This window comes from Salvelinus sp. IW2-2015, linkage group LG19 (genome assembly GCF_002910315.2).
Source record: "Salvelinus sp. IW2-2015 linkage group LG19, ASM291031v2, whole genome shotgun sequence".
NCBI lineage: Eukaryota > Metazoa > Chordata > Actinopteri > Salmoniformes > Salmonidae > Salvelinus > Salvelinus sp. IW2-2015.
The window spans coordinates 4,477,369-4,492,672 of NC_036859.1; the positions used below are offsets into that span (position 1 = coordinate 4,477,369).

The window sequence follows — 15,304 nt, forward strand, 5'->3', positions numbered from 1 at the left end:
AAAGCACCGCCACCATTCAAAAGTGACCAAAACATCAGCCAGGAAGCATAGGAACTGAGAAGTGGTCTGTGGTCACCACCTGCAGAACCATTCCTTTTTTGGGGGTGTCTTACTAATTGCCTATAATTTCCACCTTTTGTCTATTCCATTTGCACAACAGCATGTGAAATTGATTGTCAATCAGTGTTGCTTCCTAAGTGGACAGTTTGATTTCACAGAAGTGTGATTGACTTGGAGTTACATTGTGATGTTTAAGTGTTCCCTTTATTTTTTTGAGCAGTGTATTTTATTTTTTGATTGAACCTGTATTTATCAAGGCAAGTCAGTTAAGAACAAATTCTTATTTACAACGACGGCCTACCCCGGCCAAACCCAGACAACGCCGGGCCAATTGTTCTCCGCCCTATGGGACTCCCAATCACGTCCCGAAGTGATACAGCCTGGAATCAAACCAGGGACTGTAGTGACACCTCTTGCACTGAGATGCAGTGCCTTAGACCGCTGCGCCACTCAGCAAGCCAAATATAACTGAGGAGACAACAGCACTAACTGCCCCCAGTATTGCACAGAACTCTCATTTCTCATCGTAATAATCCATTCTGCTCCCAGCCTAAATATTTAATTGGCTTCCCAGGGTGACCTTGTACAGTCCACACATAGACAAAGGGCCCCTCGCCCTCACTTCCCTCTCTTCAATAACATAGGAGAGAGAGAGCTGTTCCGACAGTGTTGTGATGCCAGGAGGACAATACCATCTCAGTACATAGTGCGAGATAATTTGGGTGGTGAATGGTAGAGTCAGGGCCTGGGGTCCAGCATGAGATAAAGGATTAGACAGAGTTTCGGTCATACAAGAAAGCCGGAAGAGTAGGCTTCTGTTGTGGTCAACATTTTCAAAATGTTTCATTCAGTTCCATTCACTGAAAGTTGTTTTCATTTGCCTCCCAGTGCAAAGGGTTAGACATCACTGTCTGAGCCATCTTCATCTGGTTCTAGCCTGAGGTGAGGAACAGTACGTCATCTCAGAACACCATCGCAGGGCTCTACACGGATTTATTTTCCAAGTTGCTTTTGTGGGAGGAGAAAGTAGCAGTTACCCCTAATCACGCATATGGAGTGACCCACCTAGTAGTTATGGTTAGGATTGGGACATTGAGGGTAATCTGATCCTACATCTGTGGTGGAGGGCAAATGCTGTGTGTGTGTGGTGCTATTTTTTTTTAGGTGAGCGAGCACACATAAAAAAATATATAAAACAGTTGTCATGAGTTTGTACTGACAGATGTAGGCTATTGAATATCAATGTAGAATAGGCMTATGCATAAAATGCATCCTCCATTTGCAACCTCTGCCTACATATAYCATCTCAAGACGTTTTTATCMATTTTAATAMCCTCAAACACCGAGTTAGGCATAGGCATACCTCATCTCTAAATAGGCCATTATCACTGTCARTCATGAATGATAATTCTTCATGTTTTACCGGTGAAATGTCCATACTGCATGTCAATCATTTGATCTCAATCAGTTTAATTGGAATATGCATTAAGATCTTCTTGAATTACTGTTTTGCGAGCGAATAAAAGCATTAACAAACTATTGTATTAGCCTTTCTTGTAGGCTTATTTTGCATTATTCAAAGCATATATCCTACTAGGTGTGTTTTGGACGCATGATGATTTTTTCTTACTATTCAGCTTCAGATAAGAAATGACTGAGGTGTTTTYGATGTAAAATATGAGAGGCCTGTTTGCTCAGTAGACTTATATGCTATTATATTCCGTGCTGTTTTGTAAAATACTAATACATCCTTATGTGCTCTTGCGAAACATTGATTCAGCTTTGATCTAACTTCACTAATCAAGCACCATTGTGAGAAGTCATAATTTTCTATTTGTAATAATAATAATAAATAATGAGTAGGACTATTAGGAATAGGCAACAGATCTTGATGAGACCCAATCCCTGGGTCTCGACCCCGCCCTGTGCAACTGGGTCCTGGACTTCCTGACGGGCCGCCCCCAGGTGGTGAGGGTAGGTAACAACATCTCCACCCCGCTGATCCTCAACACTGGGGCCCCACAAGGGTGCGTTCTGAGCCCTCTCCTGTACTCCCTGTTCACCCACGACTCCGTGGCCATGCACGCCTCCAACTCAATCATCAAGTTTGCGGACGACACTACAGTGGTAGGCTTGATTACCAACAACGACGAGACGGCCCACAGGGAGGAGGTGAGGGCCCTCGGAGTGTGGTGTCAAGAAAATAACCTCACACTCAACGTCAACAAAACAAAGGAGATGATTGTGGACTTCAGGAAACAGCAGAGGGAGCACCCCCCTGTCCACATCGACGGGACAGTAGTGGAGAAGGTGGAAAGTTTAAGTTCCTCGGTGTACACATCACGGACAAACTGAATTGGTCCACCCACACAGACAGCGTTGTGAAGAAGGCGCAGCAGCGCCTCTTCAACCTCAGGAGGCTGAAGAAATTTGGCTTGTCACCAAAAGCACTCACAAACTTCTACAGATGCACAATCGAGAGCATCCTGTCGGGCTATATCACCGCCTGGTACGGCAACTGCTCCGCCCACAACCGTAAGGCTCTCCAGAGGGTAGTGAGGTCTGCACAACGCATCACCGGGGGCAAACTACCTGCCCTCCAGGACTCCTACACCACCCGATGTCACAGGAAGGCCATAAAGATCATCAAGGACAACAACCATCCGAGCCACTGCCTGTTCACCCCGCTATCATCCAGAAGGCGAGGTCAGTACAGGTGCATCAAAGCAGGGACCGAGAGACTGAAAAACAGCTTCTATCTCAAGGCCATCAGACTGTTAAACAGCCACCACTAACATTTAGTGGCCGCTGCCAACATACTGACTCAACTCCAGCCACTTTAATAATGGGAATTGATGGAAATTATGTAAAAATGTATCACTAGCCACTTTAAACAATGCCACTTAATATAATGTTTACATACCCTACATTACTCATCTCATATGTATATACTGTACTCTATATCATCTACTGCATCTTGCCATCTTTATGTAATACATGTATCACTAGCCACTTTAAGTTTACATACTCTACATTACTCATCTCATTGGTATAGACTGTACTCTATACCATCTACTGCATCTTGCTATGCCGTTCTGTACCATCACTCATCCATATATCTTTATGTACATATTCTTTATCCCTTTACACTTGTGTGTATAAGGTAGTAGTTGTGGAATTGTTAGGTTAGATTACTTGTTGGTTATTACTGCATTGTCGGAACTAGAAGCACAAGCATTTCGCTACACTCGCATTAACATCTGCATGTGACAAATAAAATTTGATTTGATTTGAGGGTTACTTTAAGCAATTTGACCAAGCGGTCACATATCATTCTGGGTTCCACTGCGCAAGAGGGGGCTGTTAGAGTTCTCTGTCTCCGGCTGTTCTTGTTATATCAGATTTATTTGGCCCATTCAAAATGGTAAAGCCTCTGACCGACTGGCCTCTACACACACGCCTACAGTTATTCATCATACGCACCACCGCCAGAGAGTGAGAAGACAGGGAAGAAACCACCATTTACCGACCTATAGGCTGCTATAGCCTACAGTTATTCAACAGTTAAGATGGCGCCGAAGAGGATGGTTGATGTTCTACATGCTCCTAACCAACTGTGCTATTTTGTGAGKTTTTTTTGCATCGTTTGTAACTTATTTTGTACATAATGTTGCTGCTACTGTCTCTTATAACCGAAAAGAGCTTCTGGACATCAGAACAGCGATTACTCACCTCAAACTGGAAGAAGCTTTTTCCTATGCCTATGCCCACACATATTGTCTCAAGACGTTTTTATCCATTTTAATGGATGGCTGAACGACGACACGAATAATATAGAGCTGGTGGGATTTTCCGTGCACCGGCAGGACACAGAAGCTACGTCTGGTAAGACGAGGGGTGGGGGTGTGTCTCCATATGTCAATAACAGCTGGTGCCCAATGTCTAATATTAAAGAAGTCTTGAGGTATTGCTCACCTGAGGTAGAGTACCTTAYGAAGCTGTAGACCACACTATCTACCAAGAGAGTTCTCATCTATGTTATTTGTAGCTGTCTATTTACCACCACAGACCGATGCTGGCACTAAGACCGCACAACCAAATCTATAAGGCCATAAGCAAACAAGAAAAAGCTCATTCAGAAGCGGCACTCCTAGTGGCCGGGGACTTTAATGCAGGCAAACTTAAATCAGTTTGACCAAATTTTTTGCAGCACTATTACTCTAAACCATCTTTACTCCATCTATCTTACCGGCTCAGACGGTGCCTCCTGGACCTCATCCAGGAATCTCTCCAGCAGCCTAAGAGATGTTTGTGGGGGTTCTGGCGTTTTCCACCCCTCTTCTCCCAGCGGTCGCAGGTCACCCAGCCTTAGTAAACCCGCTGCCATCAGTCGCCTCTGCAGGGTGGCCAACTGAACCGATCTCAAATGGATGGCTGGTTGTGGAAGACAGGCTGCTCCCACACCCACAGCCCAGGCTCTACACCACCTTCTCGTGTGGGCCTTAGTAGCTGCCAGACCCTCAGCACCACAGACCTGCTGTACTCAGCCCCTCCAGCTTCATGAGGAATAGCTGCCGGCCCAACCCTTATTCATCAGCTTTCCTCAGCAGCACGCATGCTGGTTCCCTCCAGCCGACATCAGTATGGTCAAGCAGTCTCTGCTTCCGCCTTAAATAAGAATGCAGCCACCCTGCTCTCTAGTTCCACCACGCCCTGTCCTCCTTCGTTTACAGACATGTATAACACCGCCGCTCTCAGCCAGTGATGGCCCGAACAGAAAAAATCCACCAGCTTGTGTTGCAGGTCGGCCCCTCCCAGTTCTTCCTGACTCACCTCTCCGAGCCCAGGTACACGCCCAAAATGTGTACCTGCAAACCCCCTGGAAGCAGAGAGAGTGGTCTATACCCCCATGCTCCAAATAACAGAACTTTGCTCATGCCCCAGTTCACCTTAGCTGACGAAGATCCCTTGTACACCTTCAGACTAGTCTCTAGTGCCTGCATATCCTGCCCATCCCTGACCATCACAGACACGTCATCTGCATACGCCGACACTGCTATGCCTGTCAACACACCCATGCCTGTCCAGCACACTCCCTGCAGTCTCCTGCGTAGGAGGCCCAATAAAGGCTCAATGGCAAGTGTATATAGCTACCCCGATAGAGGGCATCCTTGTCTAATGYCCCGCCTCACCCAGACTGGCCTACTGAGTCCCCCTCCCACCTTGACCATACATGACGCTTCAGCATACCAACACAGACATCACATTATATAGATACTCATGGTCCACTATCAAGCCTTCTCTTGATCTAAAGAGACCAGTCCAAAGTTCACATTAGAACCTCTCGACAAGTCCAACATGTCTCTGATTAACCTGTCTAGCGGAACCCCGAACCCCTCGCCAACAGCCAATAAAATTGCAGGGCGCCAAATACAAATCAACAGAAATCTCATAAATCAAATTTCTCAAACATACAAGTATTAGGCACCATTTTAAAGATACAATTCTCGTTAATCCAGCCACAGTGTCTGATTTCAAAAATGCTTTACAGCGAAAGCTCCACAAACGATTATGTTAGGTCACCACCAAGTCACAGAAAAACACAGCCATTTTTCCCGCCAAAGAGAGGATTCACAAAAAGCACAAATAGAGATAAAATTAATCACTAACCTTTGATGATCTTCATCAGATGACACTCATAGGACTTCATGTTACACAATACATGTATGTTTTGTTCGGTAAAGTTCATATTTATATCCCCAAATCTTATTTTACATTGGCGTGTTAGATTCAGTAGTTCCAAAACATGCAGTGATATTGCAGAGAGCCACATGAATTCACAGAAATAATCATAATAAACTGGGATTCCTGGGAGTGCATTCTGATGAAGATCATCAAAGGTAAGTGAATATTTATAATGCTATTTCTGACTTATGTTGACTCCAACATGGCGGATATCTTCTTGGGTTGTGTTGGTCTCTGAGCGCCGTACTCAGATTATTGCATGGTTTGCTTTTTCCGTAAAGTTTTTTTGAAATCTGACACAGCGGTTGCATTAAGTTTAAATCTGTGAATAACCCTTGTATCTTTTGTTAATGTTAATTATGAGTATTTCTGTGATTTGATGTGGCTCTGTGAAAATTCACGGGATGTTTTGGAGGCAAAGCCAAATGTAAACTGAGGCTTTTGGATATAAATATGAACTTGATCGAACAAAACATATATGTATTGTGTAACATGTTGTCCCGGGAGTGTCATCTGATGAAGAATATCAAAGGTTAGTGATTCATTTTATCAATATTTCTGCTTTTTGTGACTCMTCTCTTTGGTTGGAAAATCGCTGTTTGCTTTCTGTGACTAGTTGCTGACCTAACATAATGATATGTTCTGCTTTCGCCGAAAAGCTTTTTTGAAATCGGACACTGTGGTTGGATTAACGAGAATTTTATCTTTAAAATGATGTCTACTACTTGTATGTTTGAGAAAATTGAATTATGAGATTTCTGTTGATTGAATTTGGCACCCTGCAATTTCATTGGCTGTTGGCGAGGGGCTCCGCTAGCGGAACGGGGTTCCAGTCCTAGACAGGTTGAAGTAATGACGGACTGTCATTTCTCTTTGCTTATTTGAGCTGTTTTTTGCCACAATATGGATTTGGTCTTTACCAAATAGGGCTATCTTCTGTATTCCATCCCTACCTTGTCACAACACAACTGATTGGCTCAAACACATTAAGAAGGAAAGAAATTCCACAAATTCACTTTTAACAAGGCACACCTATTAATTGAAATGCATTTCAGCGGACTACCTCGTGAAGCTGGTTGAGAGAATGCCAAGAGTGTGCAAAGCTGTCATAAAGGTAAAGGGTGGCTACTTTGAAGAATCAAATATAAAATATATTTTGATTTGTTGAACACTTTTCTGCTTACTACATCATTCCATATGTGTAATTTCATAGTTGTGATGTCTTCACTACTATTCTACAATGTATAAAATAGTAAAAATAAAGAAAAACCATGGAATGAGTTGGTGTGTCCAAACTTTTGACTGGTACCTTGTGTGTGTATATCCACCTATACATACATACATACATACATAGATTGCTCGTCCTAGTATTTATATATTTCTTAATTTCATTCTTTTACTTTTAGATCTGTGTTTATTGTTGTGAATTGTTAGATTTGACTGCAATGTTGGAGCTAGGAACACAAGCGTATCGCTACAACCGCAATAACATCTGATAAATACGTGTGTGCAACCAATAGCATTTGATTTGATTTGATGTGTGTATGCATAAAGATAGAAAACCACTACTCACAGCGATGAGGATCTGTGTTGCACTGTGTAGGACCTCTATGTACTGGTACTCCATGAGACAGCCCATGACAGAGATGTAGGACTGGCTGTCCACAGTGCCCACCCCTGGCTGGGTCATCTCTCTCCTCACACACCCTGGACCGCGCTCACTCCACCACGAGTGGTGAGCCGAGATGTTAAACGTCAGCAGGTCACTTTCCTGTAACAAGAAATAAACACACATATTAACATGTAAGAAAGGACACAGAGACAAACATACACACACATTTGTGGATAGATAGGCACAAACAAGGACCTGCACAAACACATATATACAGTATATATACACACAGAAACACTCACACACGTCAATCAATACCCCAATACAGAAATCTAACCCCACAGTTGCCCCGCAGCAACAGTACATGCATTATTAACACAGGACAATGGGTTGCTGTCAGGAATAGTTAATTTGAAGTCTCTCTCTCTCTCTCTCTTTAGAGGCAATGAGAAATATATATTTACACTGCAATAGCAAATTAAATAGACAAACAAAAGGGAAATAAACAAGGGAACCATTAGTAAACATTACACTCACAAAAGTTTTAAAAGAATATAGACATTTCAAATGTTACATTATTGGCTATGTACAGGGTTGTAACACTGTGCGAGTAGTTGAAGTATGACAGAGAATATAAATAAACAGATAAATCTAGGTTGTATTTACAATTTGTGCTCCACTGTTTTCCCTTTTCTCATGGCAACGGGTCACATATATTGCTGCTGTGATTGCACACTGCGGTATTTCGACTAACAGTGGACATATTTGTGGGTCTGTGTGATCTGTGGGAAAAAAGCGTCTCTAATGTGTTCATACATTTGGCAGGAGGTTAGGAAGTGTAGCTCAGTTTCCACCTCATTTTGTGGGCAGTGGGTTCACAGACTGTCTTCTCTCGAGAGTCAGGTCTGCCTATGGTGGCCTCTCTCAATAGCAAGGCTATGCTCACATAGTCAATGATTTTCTTAATTTGGGGTCAGTCACAGGTCAGGTATTCTACCATCGTGTACACTCTGTTTAGGGCCAGATAGCGTTCCAATTTGCTCCGTTTTTTGGTTGATTTTTTCCAGTGTGTCAAAAAGTTATCTTTTTGCTTTCTCATAATTTGGTTGGGTCTGTGTTTCTGTCCTGGAGCCAGATCCTAATTTGGATGTTGAGTTTTATGTTCCATTTGATGGCATAGAAGAACCTTCTTGCCTTGTATGTTAGATCATTCACAGCTTTGTGGAGGTGACCTGTGGTGTTGCTGTTTAGGCCGAGGTAGCTGTAATTCTTTGTGTGTTCTAGTTCAACAGTAGAATTTGTATATGTTTTGTCTTGGCTGCTGGACCTTTTTTGGAATTCAAGTTTTTTGGTCTTACTAAGATTCACTGTCAGGGCCCAAGTCTTACAGAATCTGTGCAGAAGATGTAGATGCTGCTGTAGGCCCTCCTTGTTTGGGGGCAGAAGCACCAGATCATCTGCAAACTGTAGACATTTGATTTCTGAGTCCAGTAAGGTGAGGCCGGGTGCTGCAGACTGTTCTAGTGCCCCCGCCAATTAATTTACATATATGTTGAAGAGGGTCCGGCTCAAGCTGCATTCCTGTCTCACCCCACGGCTCTGAGGAAAGACATCTGTGTGTTTATTGGCTATTTTCAACTGTCATGTGCACTCCTCCCCAACACCGCTTTCCATCAATTTATATAGTGGACTCTCATGCCAAATTGAGTTAAAAGGTTTTTAGAAATGAACAAAGCATGAGAAGACTTTGCTTGTGTTTTTTTTGTCAATAAGGATGTACAGGGTGTATACGTGGTCTGTCGTACGGTATTCTGTTACGAAGACAAATTTGACATTTGCTGAGGACATTGTTTTCACTGAGGAAATGTTGGAGTCTGCTGTTGATGATATTGCAGAGGATTTTTTCAGAGATTACTTCTCACATATTCCACATTTGTGGATTGTGGTCATCAGGCCTTGGTTCCAAATATAAAGGGAAGATGCCAGAGCTGAGGGTAATGTTGAAGAGTTTAAGAACAGCCAGTTTGAATTTGTGGTCTGTATATTTTATCATTTAGTTACCATCAACACCACAGGGCTTTTTGGGTTRGGGGGGGTTGGAATTTGTCCTGCAGCTCATTCAATATAATTTGAGAATCCAGTGGGTTCTGGTAGTCTTTAATAGCTGATTCTAAGTTTAGTAAATTACCATGTATATGTTTTTGCTCTTGATTCTTTGTTATTTGTCCAAAAAGGTTGTAGGTTTATTCATACGTCTCCATTTTGGGTAGATAGCTCTCATGTTGTTTGTTTCGTGTGTTCCAATTTTCTCAGAAGTGTTTTGATTCTATTGATTCTTCAATCACAATGAGCTGTTTTTTTAACATGCTGTTCCTTCTTTTTTCTTAGTGTATTTCTGTATTGTTTGAGTGTTTCGCCATAGTGAAGGCGTAAGCTAAGGTTTACTGGTTCTCTGTGTTTTTGGTTGATAGGATGGTGGAGAAATGACAAGATTGTAATAATGCTGTTATTGCATCAAATGGTTGTTTTATGCAACAGAATAACGGGTTGTTAGAACGCTCATCTGTGTGTGTTCTACTGAGGATGGGCCTCTGGAAGATTTACGATGTCTTTGGGGGATACTGCATTCCAGAGCATGAGTTAATGTTTCTGTTCTATAAGGTACCAGGGAGAGATGACTCCAGGGACAGACCCTGGTCTCTACACAATGAGAACAGTTTTTACAGCAGATACTGTCTGCTGTGAATTATAAGTATCTTTCATACAAATCTTAACCTTGTTACCCATTACATACATCTGTTGTTTGTCATGTAGACTGAAGGGGGTGTATCTTGGCTATAAAAGACCTTTGTATCCTTTGTCTAAATGGGCCCTCAACGAATCATCTGAGGGTATGATCCACTCTGTGTATATGTAATTCTGTGTGATTAGTTAGGTATTTAGTAAATAAATAATTAAACCCAATTTTGTATTGCTGATTCAACTTGTTAGCCAGGGTTCGTGAAGATAACCAAGAATTTACAACTTTCAGATGAGACTGAAATAAGGTGACGATTAATATTGACTGCTATTGATGTAAAATATTACTAGGTCTTTAAGAGTTTATAGATAACTGCTCTGCTCTATAAATATTATTTCGTGGTGCCCCGACTTTATACTTAATTACATTTACATGATTAGCTCAATCAGGTAATATTACTTACAGAGAAAGGATTTAATAGAATAGCAGGTCATATCACTTAATCTGGCATAGCTAAAGACACGACAGGGTTATATACAGTATATAGTTTTTTTCCTACTGGTAAGAATACAAGAGCTGGTGAAAGTGAGCTCGCTGGGCTATATCGGACTGTAAGGGATTCAGAGGGACATTTGCAGTAGAGGTCTGAATAGTTGAATCAGAAAAGTTCTGTGATCATTTTTGATTACTGTTGCTGGGTTTTATAGTTCAGGTAACACCAGTGAATTTGAGCAGGAAGTTAATATATTCTTGCATTAGAATCTTCCATTACGTGGAACAATGTCTGGTCATTAAAGTGGATTGCAGTTTGAGTTTTATTTACAGGGACAGTGCACATTTTTATTTTTTTTATTTTTTTATTTATTTATTTTTATTTTTTATTTTTTTTACCGTTATTTTACCAGGTAAGTTGACTGAGAACACGTTCTCATTTGCAGCAACGACCTGGGGAATAGTTACAGGGGAGAGGAGGGGGATGAATGAGCCAATTGTAAACTTTAATTAATCAACGTTTCAGTAAAAGTGGCAGTTTTAGCCTGCCGGCTAATTTTCAACCGCAGTCCCTGGGCAGGTTATTAAAAAACATTTACAATAATAATACAGACAATCAATGAGCAGTGAGCACAAGCAGAGCAGAGCAACATAGAACAAGCAATATGTAGCACAGTCAGTGTAGTCAGCTCAGCTATCCCCATTGAGACTGTATCTGTGCCTCGATTGAGGTTGGGCAAAACTAAACATGGCRGTGTTCGCCTTAGCAATCTCACTAGAATAAAGACCTCCTCCATTCCTGCCATTATGGAAAGAGATTGTGATACCTCACATCTCAAAATAGGGCTACATAATGTTAGATCCCTTACTTCCAAGGCAGTTATAGTCAATTAACTAATCACTGATCATAATCTTGATGTGATTGGCCTGACTGAAACATGGCTTAAGCCTGATGAATTGACTGTGTTAAATGAGTCCTCACCTCCTGGTTACACTAGTGACCATATCCCCCGTGCATCCCGCAAAGGCGGAGGTGTTGCTAACATTTATGATAGCAAATTTCAATTTACAAAAAAAAGTCATTTTTGTCTTTTGAGCTTCTAGTCATGAAATCTATGCAGCTTACTCAATCACTTTTTATAGCTACTGTTTACAGGCCTCCTGGGCCATATACAACGTTCCTCACTGAGTTCCTAATCGGACTACCTATTGTTGTCATGGCAGATAAAGTCACCAAAAATTTGAATTTTAATATTCACATGGAAAAGTCCACAGACCAATTCCAAAAGTTGATTTTGTCCAACATGTCTCCGTACCGACTCACTGCCACAGTCATGCTCCGGACCTAGTTTTGTCCCGTGGAATAAATGTTGTGGATCTTAATGTTTTTCCTCATAATCCTGGACTATCGGACCACCATTTTACTACGTTTGCAATCACAACAAATAATCTGCTCAGACCCCAACCAAGGAGCATCAAAAGTCGTGCTACTGATTCTCGGACAACCCAAAGATACCTGGATGCTCTTCCAGACTCCCTCCACCTACCCAAGGACGTCAGAGGACAAAAATCAGTTAACCACCTAACTGAGGAACTCAATTTAACCTTGCGTAATACCCTAGATGCAGTCGCACCCCTAAAAACAAAAAACATTTGTCATAAGCAACTAGCTCCATTGTATACAGAAAATACCAGAGACCTGAAGCAAGCTTCCACAAAATTTGTCAGGTTTTGGCCAGGACTGTTCAGGTTTTGTTCACTAGATGTCCCCCTTGCACCTTTTTTGTACCTTTTGTTTTTTCTTGCCCTAATTATTGTTTGCACCTGTAAGTCATTCCCTTGTTAGTATTTAACCCTGTGTGTTCCTCAGTTCCTTGCTCAGTGTTTGTATGTTAGCACCCAGCCCCAGCCTTTGTGAACATTTTTCTCTTGTTGAATTTTCCAGAGGTTCTCTGGTTTTGTTCTCGTGTATTTTTGGATTGATCTTTTGAGGTTTGTTTTTTCCCTTGCTGTTTTTACCACTTTGTGGATTTTCTTTTGTATTTTGGAAGATATCTATTTTTTATTAAACCACCATCTCTAGTACTGCTGTGTCTGCCTCGTCTTCTGGGTTCTGCCAATTATTAGTGACTGTTTCTCGCACCGGGTCCTGACAGAAACACTGAGCCATTAATATGAACCCAGAGGCAGCCAGTACCCAGGACTTTTTTCCCATGCTGTCCCACCACGAGGGGACTGTCCAACGTCACGAAGCTTCTCTGGTTCAGCAAGAGGCCTTACTGGCTGGACATTCTCAACTTCTGTCGGAGATGATGACTTCCATAAAGCAGATTTCTGATCAACTTTCTCCTGCAACCGCTTCTGCTCCAGTTCATCAGATTCAAGTGCCCGTGGCAGTTAACCCCCTGGCTGAACCTCGTCTGCCGCCTCCCCAACGGTTCTCAGGTGATCCGAGTGTTTGTAAGGTTTTTTTTACCCAATGTTCTCTCTCCTTCGAGCTGCAACCCTCGTCGTTTCCCACCGACCGGTCCAAGATAGCATACATCATCACCCTGCTGTCGGAAAAAGCCCTAGCCTGGGCTACTGCTGTGTGGGATGCCCCAAAGTCCCTGCTGTGCCAGCTACTTCTACCTTTGGCTGAAGAATTCAAGCGAGTGTTTCAAGGTCCTACCAGCGGTCCTGACTCAAGCCAAACAGCTCCTGACTTCGCAAGGTCGGCGCAGCGTGACGGACTATGCCCATCCAGTTCCACACGGTGGCAGCAAGCGAGGGCTGGAACGACGAGGCGCTCACAGTTTGCTTTTTGAAGGGTCTTTCCGACACCATCCAAGATGAAACTGGCCACTCGGGAACCACCAGACAACCTCTGAGTCCCTGATCAAGTTGGCTCACGCATAGCACTGCGTCTGAGAGAGAGAGAGACTCACCGTAGATCTCTCACCCAGCTCCTATCGGTCCCAGCTCCGAGTCTCCACCTTTATCCTCGCTGACTCCACCGGAACCCATGCAGGTTGGACGCATCTCCCAGGCTGAGAGGAGACCGCCATGAGGGAGCGATGCTGTCTATATTGGCGGCAAAACCGGGCCATTTCCTCTCCACGTGTCCCGGGCTCCAGGGAAAACGCACTCTCCCGTGCAGGCCTGGGAGGACTGTAACGGGAAAACATAACCTCCTCCCATCCATCCAACTCCCGCCTGCTCATTCCAGTTACCTTTCCTGGGACAACCACGAGCTTCCCTTCAAGCCTTGGTAGACTCTGGAGCCGCAGGTAACTTCATGGATGGTGTTGGGCGAAGGAAAATGGCGTTCCCTCTGAACCTCTAAGTGATCCATAAGGGTTACTACGTTGGATGGAAGCCCTTTGGGATCTGGACTTGTCACTCGTGTACTCACCCCTTGCGACTTCAGTTTCCCAACACCAGGAAGTGATGAACTTTCATCTGACCTCGTGTTCCGAGTTCCCTCTCGTCCTTGGATACCCCTGGCTTCACAGCCATAACCTCACATCGACTGGTCTGTGGGCACTATCAAGCAGTGGGGTCCTACGTGCCAAGCACTTGCATCTTCCCAAGTTCCCCGAGTTCCTCCCGAGTCTCTAGAATCCATCGACCTGTCCCGAGTTCCGAGTGTTACCATGACCTCAAACCGGTATTTAGCAAACAGAGGGCCACCAAACTACCACCCCATAGACCTTACGATTGCCCCATCGACCTGTTTCCGGGCACATGCCCCCCCAGGGGTCGGTCTTTTCCCTATCTCCTCCCGAACGAGCTGCTATGGATACCTACATCAAGGACTCTCTGGCAGCAGGCTCATGCGTCCATCCACCTCGCCGGCGGAGCAGGGTTTTTCTTTGTGGCCAAAAAGACGGGGGATTACGTCCTTGCATCGACTACCGGGACTTAATGCCATAACCGTCCGTAACCGCTACCCGCTACCCCTTATGGCCACAGCCTTTGAGCTGCTCCGGAAGCAGTGGTCTTCACTAAGCTTGACCTGCGGAACGCATACCATCTTGTGCGGATCAAACCCGGTGACGAGTGGAAGACCGCTTTCAACACGCCTACTGGTCACTACGAATACTTGGTGATGCCCTTCGGCCTGACCAACGCTCCAGCTGTGTTCCAAGCGCTCATAAACGATGTGCTTAGGGATATGCTTAACATCTTCGTGTTTGTTTACTTGGATGACATCCTCATCTTTTCGAGCTCCCTTCAAGAACACACTAGCATGTCAGACAAGTACTCAAACGCCTCCTTGCAGCCATTTGTACGTTAAGCCGGAAAAATGTGAATTCCATTCCTCCCGAGTACAATTCCTGGGATTTGTAGTGGAACCCGGTCGAGTCCAGATGGACCCACGAAGGTAGGGGCGGTAGCGGATTGGCCTACCCCCAAGTCCGTTAAGGAAGTTCAGCGTTTCCTGGGCTTCACTAACTTTTACCGCAAGTTCATCAAGAACTTCAGCTCGGTGGCAGCCCCTCTCTCAGCTGTAACCAAGGGTGGCAACACAAGGTTTCTGTGGGGAAGAGAAGCTGAGACGGCCTTCCAAGGACTCAGCAGCGCATCCTCTCTGCTCCCATTCTGACACTACCAACGGCGGATGAACCTTTTGTGGTGGAGGTAGACGCATCAAGGTTGGGGTTGGAGCTGTC

At 43.8% G+C, this 15,304-nt stretch overlaps 1 protein-coding gene across 2 annotated transcripts in view; it reads right to left on the minus strand.

Annotated features, from left to right (window-relative positions):
- The window catches only part of LOC111979665 (sodium/potassium-transporting ATPase subunit beta-1-interacting protein 3-like), a 118,043-nt gene that overhangs the window by 43,687 nt on the left and 59,052 nt on the right, over positions 1-15,304 (minus strand). For both annotated transcript variants that reach the window (XM_070448766.1, XM_024010284.2), the window contains exon 4: positions 7,379-7,576. In XM_070448766.1, the coding sequence (XP_070304867.1) occupies positions 7,379-7,576 (198 nt within the window). The remainder of the gene's footprint in view (positions 1-7,378; positions 7,577-15,304) is intronic.